We start from the raw sequence: 13,564 nt of genomic DNA, 5'->3' as shown, positions 1-13,564 counted from the left end.
GTACAGTAATTTGGACTTCAGCATGGAATAGAAAAGGTATCATTGATATCATCGTTATAATCAGAAATTGTGTCATTTAGTTTACTATATGAAACTTAATAGTGCGAAGCTTGTGGATTTTTTTTTTACCGCCTTCTTAGTTTTCTACTAAAATTACGTACTGCTTATTGATAAATTAGTTTCCTTAAGTTTAGTGTGTGAGGAAAATAAAATCTATACAGGTTTGTTATAATTTTTATAAAATAGATTTGTAGCAACATATGGCGAAATGTTCGCTCGACCCTCCTAGAATCAGGTTGTTATTATTACAGATAATAATAAAATATATTTCTGGGTTGATTGTGTCGACTTTGAACTAAATCGTCCATATGATCCACGAAATAATAAAGGTAACTATCATGTATAAAATTTCCCGAATAAATTAAATGCATCGCTTTGGATAAGCACAATTGTACATAACTGGGTGAGGGGACATGGAATTAGAAACAAGTATGTTCTGTATTTATGTTTTAAATTTTTGGGAAATGAATATATTTTGCATGCTATTATCTTGTGGGACTGAGGTCCACAATCCATTTTCCTTTCTTGTTTCTGCGGAAAAGTAATGTTCTTAGGTAGACTTTTCAAATGTAAAATTTAGCATCGATTTGCTGTCGCAATTATTCTTAAAATTCTCAGAGTAAATTGCTAGTGAGGCTTTTGGTAAGTGCAAAGGTCCTTAATTTCATCATCTGGTATTAAAGCCCATTTCATTCTGATCATTTCAGACAAAAAATAATAGCACTCCAGTGTTTGAACCTGTTCAGAATTTGTCCGTTCAGTTAGGTGTTACGTTGAAATTCAAACTGGATCCATCTCTCCACATCAACTACTCCACGCTAATTCTGAAGCTGTGTTTGGAGAGACCGGATGCGTAAGTATTACATCATTCTCATTGAAATAGTAATTGAAACCACGTATATTCGCGATATAAATTATATCTGAAACTAATATAAAGTAAACTCTTAGGATCTGACCATTTAATTGAAGGGGGAGGGGGCATATATTTTGGGGGAAAAATACTGCGCTGAAATACTCTGAAGAAAATAAGACCTTGCTACATCCATTGTTTTAGTTGAAAAGATTTATCTTGGTGAAGGCAAATTGTATCCTGATCGGAAAGAAAATGCCAGGCTCAACGCTTCAGAAAATTAAATGGTCGCCCCCTTATAATGGAATTGGGCAGAAAACTCCATTGTGTTCGAAGTGATCAAAACAGAAATTGCTTCAAACAAATACTGAAATATAAGGTTTGCATAATGCTTTTTAATAACGACTGCTTCCAAGGATATATTGACGTGACCAATATATAACATGCCCGTAGTAAAAGAAAATATAGGAGGAGACGGAAGAAATAGTGAAGAGTAAGGTAAAACCATAGGGAAGTTGATCACTTGTATTTTTCAATCTTCAGACTTGACTAATGTGACCACACTCAATCTGTACAACTCTTGTCATCTTTAGACCAATTGGGACGAAAAATACTGGACGGGAATCATATGGTTTAAAAAGACAGCTTGAAGACCTATCATTTGAAGCATTGTTTTGTATTTCCTGGTAGACTTTCATGTAGACTCTGTATTTTGGAACAAAACAAAATTCGCAGTTGGTTAGTGCTTCCGTTATCATCATTGCTTCTCACATTCGTGTAGCAAGTGATTTTGTGTAGATTCGGATAATGTAGGCGATTACCAAGCAGTAGTTGACTCAACCATGTCAAAGTTTTTCTTTCGTTCTGTTTCCTTTTCAGTTCCCCGCTGTGTATATGGTCTGACGTATTTCCGGTTCGGTGGAGTGACTTTCAAAAGTCAAAGACATGGTGTAATGATTGGATTACAAGAGAAAAGACTCTTCCAAATATAACGCATAGTACTTCATCATGCCCCTGCGTGTTATCTCAAGCAGAGCGAGATATCGGACGCTTTGATATAGACCCTTTCTGTGATAAAACTAAGGATGGAAATTCTTTGAACTGTCTTTATTATCAAGGTGCTGAACAGTGCATGCAGAGAAATTTGCAGTCGTAAGTATATTGCAATTTTATTCTTCCTGTCAAACAAATTAGATTCCGCTGAAACGAATTTAGAGGAGTGTTATTGTTGTTGTGGGGTTTAACGCCATTTTTCAGCACACTATAGGCTATACATGGCGGCCAGTATTAATGGTGGAGGAAGAACCCAGAAAATCCCCAGAAAGAACCACCGATCCTCGAGAAGCTACTGGCAAGCTTTCTCACATACCCACATTGGCCGAATCCGAGTCTCGAACCCACGCAGACAGAGGTGAGATGGCAGTGATCCGTAACGAAGAGCGCTATAGACCACTCGGCCACTCGTTCACTCGGGGCCCCTTAGAGGAGTGTGTTGCAAATAAGCAAATGTAACTCAGATAAACGTGACGTCAGTGATAACATAACTTCTTGTATGAATTAAGTTGCGTTAAAATGAATATGGTATCAACACCTTCACAAATCACCTATAAACTTGTAGATTCCGGCGTAAACATGGACAATCCATTAAGACATGTTGGTCAGCTGAGAGATTTCAAAGTAAGAAAGGACAAATAATGACCATATATGAATTTATTTATATATAAAGAAACTTTTATTTTGCTCTATGACGAAGTTTTCGCCATTAGTACAGTTTGCATTTGAAGCATCATACCTGAAACATTTCATTCAGTGTATCGAAGGATATATATCATCCAAATATATGTTCTGTTAAAAAGATGCTCCACTGCCTTTCTGAACGGATACTTGATGTTTAGTATCATTGTCTTTGGACCCGTTTAGCTCATTTACATAATAGGGTATACTCTTTGGAACACACAGACAACTAACTTTATGCTAGAACTTGATTACGTTAAATTGGGTACAGCGTATTACGTGACGTTGTCTGAGAACTGGAGTCGTCCATGCTAGTCCTGTACATTGATCGTGGTACAGTACTGTGTAAAGTTTCTAACAGTTGACACACTATTTAGCTTGCAAAATGATGTTCTGCCCAAAAAGAACCGTCAGAGTACCTTCGCAATATTAGTACACATGTTTGTCAGTGACGTTCTCAAAAAACTCCTCACCCGTGAACAGTTTGTTCATGCGTCCTATTAATCTTCACAAAGTACTCGCAAAGTTCGCAAAAGTATAGCCGACCAAGAAGAGTTGTAGTGATAAATCCGCAAAAGTAAAGCGCCTGGAACATGTTTAACATTGGGTAACTACAAATTTAGTTGCCTCCAAAAAGATGGTTTACAGTGGGATCCATTTGATCATTTCTTCATTCTATTACAGGCCGTCCGGTGGCGGGGAATCGTGTTGTTATGACACAAATGGAGAATTACTAGACATTCGTGCTGATTCTACCGGAGGATTTCAACAACGTTATCACTATAGAGCTCAGGGAGGAACTGATGACATTGTGCCTTATTTTTCTTATTTTGAAGAAGACTTTCTGCCATATCTACATTGTTGTCAGTATTCAGAAGATATGGACCTGTGTTCTAAATTTTTGGAATTCAGACCTCCTAGTACGTGCCAAGGTTATCAGCCACCAACTCCAGGTATGTACGTTTCACCTATACTCTGGATGTTGAAATTTCCGCCTCTGTTCTTTTTTTTTTTTTTAAAGATACGGGTTTAAAGAGACAAGTAGAATCTATAATGCACATAGGTGTGTGTGCGTGTGTGTTTTGATTTTTAACGTTGCTTTAACAATTTAGTCACATAGCTACGATGTCTGCAGTGTGGCAGTTTATAGTGATGTCTAGCACTGGGGCATCATGCCACAGACGTAGCATCATGTCCCATCCAGTCACATTATCCTGACACCAGGCCGAAAAGTTCCAATACTAACCTCTTAATTACACTGGTGTAAGATACAAAAACCACATCTGATGGTCAGGATTCGTGGACAAGAACGATGTCTTGCGTAGGGGGGAGGGGGCAGAAATATTTAAGTTCATTCTTGCATGTCCCATGCACAAAGTTTCGACAACTCACAAAGTATTTATAGCATATAATTGACTTATCGGCGACCATAGCGGTTGTATCGTTATCGAAAATATAATGTTTAAAAGGAGGAATTAGATATTTTGTTGTTTTCGTGGGGTTTTGCTTACCTTTCACGAGCATTTTCTCACCTATGTGAAACCTACATGGGGCGTTATTTGAAAATATCTTGCACGTAATTTTTGTATATCCGTTAAGCTATAATGATATATTCACTTTACTTTATTGATCCTTTATTCCTCATATAATTGTGCTGAAGTACTACTAACTGATGCTTGATTACTCCCCCCCCCACCTCTGTCTCTCTATCCTTTTTCCCAACACCTAAAAATATGTTTCCTATTGAACTGGTTTTAAAATTGGGGTAGGTAGGTAGAGATCGTTTCAAAAACATTATATATATATATATATATATATATATATATATATATATATATATATATATATATATATATATATATATATATATATATATACATACATACATACACATTCATACACTATAATGATTCGTACACATTAAAGTAAAGGGCTAATCCGGCTCATTTAGATGCACAACTCAGTTTTGGGAAATTTTAACGATAGTTTTATTGATTATTTTTTTTACCCTGGCGGAAAATTCTAGGGCCGGCAACGAAAAACAGCGGAAACATATTTTTTATGCACATTGTCTGGAAATTAAACCAATGTGAGAACAATATTATTGCTTACTGATTGCCGAAATGAAAGAAGAACTGTATATCCATTTACCCAGAATGTGATACTGCTTCTTGGTTGAAGCAAAAATCATTCAAAAATTATTCTGACATCGGATGAGTCTTTCATCGTATTTTTCCTTTGCAAATTAGTGTTTGGGATGATATTTAGTTTGCTTTGTTTCTTTAAAAAATGCATCAAATGAAACATGAAGTAAGTTCACTTTTAATTTGCCACATGTTTTTATGTTCTCGATTTAATACACATTCCTTTAGGAGACTTTCATGGCTGCCATTGTTTTTGCTGCATATCTTACAGGGACCGATTTGAATGCAGGTCAATTCAATGCAGTGAAACAGTTGATATCGTAGCACTTCATTGTACAAGATATTAGTTTTCATTGAACTAATATTATTATTGTTATTATTATTATTATTATTATTATTATTATTCGCGTCGAATATAAATTATAAGATAGCGAAACAAAGTTTTTTAAATCATTATACATTGTTTCCTTGCGCATTACTTGCTGGTATGTATGAATGACTGCATTACGTACTTGTTCCTCAGGAATTATCCGAATGTTTCGATTATCGGCAATCCTTAATTGGGTCTTGTGTGTGTGTGTGTGTGTGTGTGTGTGTGTGTGTGTGTGTACATGGGTCATTTCAAGGTACAACAACAGGTTTTATCCTGCCGAGGCCAATTAAAGTGCTTTGCCCAAGGACACACCACACTTGACGATCCGGGCTGATTCGATTCGATGGTGGTAATCGAACCCGCACCCATCTGGTTACGAGTCCAACGCGTTAACCACCAAGTCAGCTCAGCTCCATGTATACCTAATTTGGAACACGGAGTGACAGAAGCATTATGCATACGCGTCACTACTTGGCCCATAGAAGTGACCTACAATTTATAGATGTCAAGCACGTCTGTAACGTTTATATTTTATTGCTGTTCGACAATAAACATCACCTTAACCAAAAAATGAAATTACCCGGAGATCCCTTAGTGGCAAATAAATGGCATGGTTGTGACTTTCGTTTACAATTGCATTATGTAGAATCGCTTACAAGAGATCGATACATGATGTCTTCAGTAATTCAGCAGTACTAATATAAAAGTTTCGTTAAACAATTAACACGGTAAATAATGTCAAGTTAATTTCATTTATATGACAAACATGAAGATTTGAATATATGTGTTTCTTTCAAACTCTAAGGAGGAAACTATCCAACCTGTTCCGAATGATATAGTTTGTTGCAATAGTCCATATAGTGATGTAATACTCAAGTGTTATTTTTTTTTTATATTTCTTGTTAAATCTGCCTTTTCCTGCAGTCTTAATAAATCGTCGAGAAAACAAACTCTTTATCATGATGTGATTAGCTGTTAGACGTTAAAAGGTTACAGACATATTGATCGTCAATTTTTAGTTGGCGTCATTATCAGTTAAATATGCCGCCAGTTCGGTACAACACGATAATAACCAATATGTGAGTTCTTATCTAACTTTTGTTTAATACGGTTAAGCAGCTGCCTGGAACAATCATAATTAATATTCAGCATATGCTAACTGCCTACCATCAGACGACCGACAGATTTGATCTTAGGTCTTTCATGGATAAAACGTTTGAATATACATTCATAGAAGCGTGCTAAGTTTCCAGCCGCATTTTTTATTTGTCTTAACAGTAGCGTTTAGCTCTGCTGTTCATCGACCAGAAGGGCTTATGGTAGTCTTTTTTCCTTTGTCCGTTGTCTGTCGTCCGTCCGTCCTTTACTACAAGTTTATAATCGCCACTCCGCCTGAACTAATTGAAAAAATACCATGAAACTTTACACACACACACACACACACACACACACACACACACACACACTCTCTCTCTCTCTCTCTCTTTCCATGGTCTAGTTGTACCTCAATGAAAATGGTCTTGCTGGGACTTCCAGATACGGCCACCACAGCGGCCATCTTCACAAATCTTGTCGCTACTCATCCCGACTAGATGATCATAGAAACATGAGGTTTTACACACAGAAAAAAGCTCCTTATGATGTCTAGTCGGTTCTAACTGAAAGTAGTGCCAATATGTTATTCAGTTTTGAAAACCCTATTATTGCTACTCCATCCGAATCGATGGTTTTCACGGAAAGACTTTTTATTATGTCTAGCTAAATCTTTGTGAAAGTGGTGCTGTCTGATGCCCATTGTGACCACCACGGCAGCATGATCTTGACAATCGTATTATTGCTACTTCATCTGAATTGATGGTCGCATCAGCATGTGGTGTTCACGAAAATACTTCCTATGATTTCTTGATGGGCCTAAATAAGAATTATGCCGACCTGACATCCCAAATAGCCACCATTGCAGCCATCTTAAAGATCATGTCATCACAACTCTCCTTAAAAAAGTCATGTTTATATGGGTTTTTCGTTAGAGGACTTCGTATAATGTCATCATGTCATCACAACTGTCCTTAAACAAAGTCATATTGACATGGGTTTTTCACTAGAGGACTTCGTATAACGTCATCATGTCCAGTTGGTCTTAAATGAAAATAATGCTAATGTGACATCCAATATGGCCGCATCAAAAGTCTTGTTATTGCTTTTCCTGAATAGAAAGCCATATCTTAAAAAATGTTATCTCTACTCCTTTCCAAATGGATGGTATATCAACATGGGGTTTATACCAGTAACCTTCGTATGGTACCTAGTTGATCCCAAATGAAAATGGTGCCGATCTGATGTCAAATATTACTGTATTAAAATCTTGTTGTCAATATTCCTCACGAATGGATTATCATTATGATACAGTGTTTTCACCAAAACACTTCAAAACGGTGTCTACTTTGACCTAAATAAAAATGGTGCAGCTCTGACATCCAGTATGTGTAGAACAGCAGCTAAGATGAAAATCTTGTTATTGCTGAAGACTATCAGATGGTTCCATTACTCAACAGTTGAAAGGAAGAACTGGTCTTATCTTGAACTTGTGGAAATTCTGTCGCCCATTGAAGCATCAGTCGTTTCGAATTACTCCTGTATACGTATAGCACTGCCAGATACCATCCGACTTCAACCTTAAAATAAAAAAAAATGTTTTATCTTCTTTTGGAAACAAAATTTATAAGGTGCTCAATTGGACTCGTAGGTAAATATTATCTTAAAGTGTGAAAACCCGCACTGTTATAATGAAAATTGAACAAAATGACTTTTACCTTGTCTTATTTTAGCTTAGAACAAGCACCAGTCTCTTTTTAATATGAATATTTAAAATATCATAAACACTTTCTACAAAATATTGTCAAACATTTGCCTGATCGATATTAACATTTTGTAGTTCAAAAGCCTGCCTCTCTTTGGAAGAACACTCATTAAGTTCGTCCTTCAACTTTGGACTTGAGATATAGTACAAATTGGCAATGTACTTCGCAAGGTTAGATCGCCAAACTATCAGTTATTGTAGTTATTGGGTGGAGCCCATTTTTACATAGCTGTGCTTGCATCAGCATTCATAATGTATTACTTACTCGTGCCAGAGTATTTGTTGTAATTACAAACAGAAGAATACACACAGCACGGAAAACGTTTATATCATTCCTTCACAACAGGGTTATGATTTATGGATCTTTGTTAACATAATACTTTGTTTGAATAATTAATATATTAATTTTTCGAATAACATACTTATTCTAAACATCAAAGAAAACGATTTTAAAATTGTGAATGACTCTCGTCGATACGAATTTACTATTGTTTGCTATTTTAAAAAAACAAAGAATCGTTGCAAATTGTGTTGAAAACAAAATTACACCCAAGACTTTCTTTCCTCATAAGTATGTTTTCCCGAGTTTCTTAGTTCTTTTTGTTGCCCAAAAATGTAAGAAATACTTTTCACACAAAGAAATGGAAACCTTAAATAAATAAATCCACTTTGAACGGAAGTTATCAACTTGAAAGCATATCATATATGTTTATAAAGCTTGTGAAAACAAAGAACCCAAAATTATCTATTACATTACCTACAACTTGGTCATCACCCTTGAAGGATATAAATTTATATTTGACGAATGTCGCAACCCTGTTTTTTGTATGCCTGTACGCTCACTGAAGTTCTACCACCTCCTGCAGTTACAAAACCTTTTTATGGCGTGACCGTAGGGTAAGGAAGAAGCCTATCGATCTCGGGGCAACAGGTCAGTGGGCAAGGTCACTTTGACTGAAGAAAGAACAATCATTTCTCCACAATAACTTAAGTTCTCGATTACATGATTTGATCAAACTTTACGAATGGCTTACACATGGGGTAAGGAAGAATTCTATCGATTTGATATCAAACTTTATGAATGGCTTACACATGGGGTAAGGAAGAATTCTATCGATTTGATTTCAAACTTTATGAATGGCTTACACATGTGGTAAGGAAGAATTCTATCGATTTGATATGAAACTTTATGAATGGCTTACACATGGGGTAAGGAAGAATTCTATCGATTTGATATCAAACTTTGTGAATGGCTTACACATGGGGTAAGGAAGAATTCTATCGATTTGATATGAAACTTTGTGAATGGCTTACACATGGGGTAAGGAAGAATTCTATCGATTTGATATGAAACTTTGTGAATGGCTTACACATGGGGTAAGGAAGAATTCTATCGATTTGATATGAAACTTTGTGAATGGCTTACACATGGGGTAAGGAAGAATTCTATCGATTTGATATGAAACTTTGTGAATGGCTTACACATGTGGTAAGGAAGAATTCTATCGATTTGATATGAAACTTTGTGAATGGCTTACACATGGGGTAAGGAAGAATTCTATCGATTTGATATGAAACTTTGTGAATGGCTTACACATGTGGTAAGGAAGAATTCTATCGATTTGATATGAAACTTTGTGAATGGCTTACACATGGGGTAAGGAAGAATTCTATCGATTTGATATGAAACTTTATGAATGGCTTACACATGGGGTAAGGAAGAATTCTATCGATTTGATATGAAACTTTATGAATGGCTTACACATGGGGTAAGGAAGAATTCTATCGATTTGATATCAAACTTTATGAATGGCTTACACATGGAAGAATCCTATCAATTTGATTTCAAAAGGTTATAAATCAAGGTCATTGTGACTGAAAGAAAACTAGTCCAACATCACAGGACTGGACGAACTTTTTATGGATGGTTTGCTGTTGGGGTAAGGTAGAAACCTTTCGAGCTTAAGGTCAAAAGGTCCAGATCAATGCAACTGCAAGAAAAATAATGATTTATGCAACCAAAATGTGTGCTGCATTTATTTTCACTAAAGTTTGTGGATGACCTGCACGTTGGTTAAGAAACAATCCTATTGGTTTTGTGTTCAAAAAGTCACAGGTCAAGGCAATGTGACTCGAGGAAAACCCCTTTTTTTGCATAATATCTTGTTCTAGACCACGTACATTGACTAAAATTTGTGGAATGCTTGCATTTTGTGGTCAGAAGATCAAGGTCATGGTGGCTCATAGACAAATGGATGTTACAGAATAACATTTATTATAGTCTGGGTTCCTTGACCAAACTTTGGCTGTTTTACTCTTAGGTAAATAAAGAAACTATAGGTTCTGGATTCTAGAGGTACGAGGTCACGTTGTTAGTAAGTCCAATAACAAAATAATGGTTTCTGCACATTAACTTTAGTTTAAGACCGCATGCCTTGACTAAATGTCAGGTTCATTGCGATTTGTTGGTCAGTATCTTAATAGTCAGTCATGCTGAAACCTGCACAGAGGAATACTCAAGGCCGGGCGGGTGTATAATGTGTCGTTACATATATTGCCGCGCATCGACGTCATATAACGTGAAATTACGAGATATGAAATTGTAAATCTGTTACTGCTTTCTCTCTTGCGAACTGTTTTCATACAGTGTCATACACTGTGGACTCTACACACACTCCTTCAAACTCAGGAGATCAAGAAATCGCATTATGTTCAGTGTTCGCCCCCCCCCCCAATATGAAGTGAATAAAGTATTGGTGATGAACTAAAACAGACAACGGGTTCGAATCGGGGGTGGGTGGGTGGGTCCGGGTTTTCCGGATCCCCAGGCTAAATAAAAAAAAACTAATCACCCCCAACCCCCCAAAATAAACTTAGTCAAACAAACATGCAGTTACTTGTCACTTTATCATTTGACCATCGTTTTATTAATGCGCACGTTTATTGGGTATTATGCACACTTTGAATAAATTGACAAATAGACTTTTGATTGGGGGCCTCGAGTGGCCGAGTGGTCTAAAGCGCTCTCCGTTACGGATCACTACCATATCACCTCTGTCTGCGTGGGTTTGAGTCTCGGATTCGGCCAATGTGGGTATGTGAGAAAGCTTGCCAGTAGCTTCTCGAGGGGGGGGGTGGGGTGGTTCTTTCTGGGGATTTCCCGGGTTCTTCCTTCACCATTAATACTTTTGCTTTGGTGCTCTTTCGAGGAAAGCCAGTTCTCTTTTGATTATTTTTTTTTTGCCCCCCCCCCCCCCCATTCCGGCCCAACACTTGACTTAACCCGGCCCTGGACAAATTGATCGGAATCATACCTTACATATGGAAAGAGAAGTGGAATATCGAGGGTATTACTAGCGTGGAAACTATGTTTACTTAACACATTACATGGTATATTCTTTACTTCAGAAATGCTAATTAGAGTTATTTTAGGATGATAAACATTTCCTCATGCCAATGTGGGTATGTGAGAAAGCTTGTCAGTAGCTTCTCGTGGGTCGGTGGTTCTTTCTGGGGTTTTCCCGAGTTCTTCCTCCACCGTTAATTCTGGTCGCCATGTATAGCCTATCGTGTACTGAAAAATGGCGTTAAACCCTACAACAACAACAAAATTTCCCCATGACTCCGGGATACTGTACCTGGCTATAGTCAATTCTACCAGTTCCATATTGAACTACTGTCGTATGACCTCACAAAATGACACGTGAAATACTAGATCTTTTATTGCCTTCTCCATTTTACCGTTTCTTCTCTAGTGTTGTCTGGTAGGATAAAGTACTCAGTCAGACCTTCGGCTCGTGCACTATGCCCATCAGACAAAACTATTGGAGAACAGTTCCTTGGTAGAAGACAATAGTATAATAATATCATTTCAATGTGATGTAACTTGGTATTCGTTCATCCGACTAGGTGATTGGCTCGGCGTTTAACATTGCAGATCCATGTGTGTTTGTGTGATTAGGATTTTTAACGTAACTTTAACAAATTTTCAGTCATATCGCTACGATGTCTGCATTGTGGCAGTTTATAGTGATGTCTAACACTGGGGCATCATACCGCAGACATGTAGCATGATGTCCCACCCAGTCACATTATCCTGACACCAGGCCGACCAGTCCTAACACTAACCTCTTAATGTTGAGCGCCTAGCGAGGCAGCTGTTAGTACCATTTTTGTAAGTCTTTGGTATGATTCGGCTGGGGTTCGAACCCACGACCCCCGGACACTGTAACCACTAGGCCACCGGTGCGGTGCAGATCCTTTATCATGGACAGTATATACAATCATGAAACTGAACTGTGTTGGTTCCTTAAGATATGTTTCATATCATAAGATAATAAAATCAATCCCCGGATTATGCATAGCAGTGCTGTCCGACCCGCGGCCCGCGGACTGGTCTTAAATAGCCCGCCAGAGCTCGAGCAGCTGTATAGTTGTTGCTTTTCAATTTTCTGATGCGGCTCACAGTTTCAAGAAAAACATTTTTCAGTGACCCATGTTGTCAAAAAGGTTGGAAAGCACTGATGTATAGGATATTTCAAATAAAAGGAGAATAATTAGGGTTTAAAGATGTGACAAGAGGCTGGGGATATGGTTATTCAAAATCCAGTAGTTACGCCTACCGGTAATAGAACTCTGAACGTTGTAAAGTTGTGCATTCAAGATCTTACGGTTGCCATAGTACAATTCCATCTGCGGAGTGGTTCTTGCAATCATTACTTCAACTTTAAAGTGAATTTGACTTATTTCTTTTGTCCTTTTCCCCCTTCTTCTGTTACATCTTACCATCGTTTCGAATTGAGCGTAGAGTTAATCCTGCTGTGCCGATGGAAAAGATCACGTAACAGCTTTAATTTGCTTATAGGCTTTATATTACTTTTGAAACTATCTACTATAAAAATAATTTTACAAAATTGTAGCGAGAGTCTCTACCTAGTATTGCAGGAATGGCATGCTTTCTGCTTACGTTAGTTCGTAAAAAATGAGTTTCCAAGTGTGTAGCATGTTCCCATATAGTGGACATTTAGCGGTGACTGGTGGAAAAAATACACTCAAATCCTTATCACGTGTTTTAGACAGTGTCTGAAACATGTAAAATATTCAATATACGAGTTTCTCCAGTGGCCTGGAGTTGTCAATTTCAAGTTTGGTAACGACAGCGACTGCCGTGCTCATTTACAAACGATGGTTTCTCGTGTTGAATCGATCATTAAACTTTAAGCTGTTTAAATAATCCTTATATCCCATTTGTACCAGCATATATGAAATTAAATCACAACTAAACCAAACATTTTCAGCCCAAGCAGCCGGAGATCCCCACCTGGTGACTCTAGATGGAAAAAATTACACATTCAATGGTGTAGGGGAGTTTACTCTAGTCATGGATGCCAATAGAACTGTGACGGTTCAGGTTCGAGCGGAACAGGCCAAAGACAAAGAAGGTGTGAATATATAGCTACATATCTAGCAATTACCTCTTCCTCCCTCCCTCCCTCTCTCTCTCATTTTATATATATATATATATATATATATATATATATATATAT

General features: G+C 37.3%; 1 protein-coding gene across 1 annotated transcript in view; it reads left to right on the top strand.

The window, feature by feature from the left end:
* LOC149778510 (sushi domain-containing protein 2-like) overlaps positions 1 to 13,564 on the top strand; it is a 103,679-nt gene that overhangs the window by 76,886 nt on the left and 13,229 nt on the right. Inside the window, exons 7-10 of the mRNA XM_089939393.1 lie at positions 768 to 913; positions 1,790 to 2,062; positions 3,329 to 3,597; positions 13,316 to 13,459. Coding sequence (XP_089795519.1) covers positions 768 to 913; positions 1,790 to 2,062; positions 3,329 to 3,597; positions 13,316 to 13,459 — 832 coding nt within the window. The remainder of the gene's footprint in view (positions 1 to 767; positions 914 to 1,789; positions 2,063 to 3,328; positions 3,598 to 13,315; positions 13,460 to 13,564) is intronic.

This window comes from Sinohyriopsis cumingii, chromosome 17, assembly GCF_028554795.1.
Source record: "Sinohyriopsis cumingii isolate HCF-2022 chromosome 17, ASM2855479v2, whole genome shotgun sequence".
NCBI lineage: Eukaryota > Metazoa > Mollusca > Bivalvia > Unionida > Unionidae > Sinohyriopsis > Sinohyriopsis cumingii.
The sequence above is the reverse complement of the archived record's forward strand: the minus strand, read 5'-3'. Positions and strand labels throughout refer to the sequence as shown.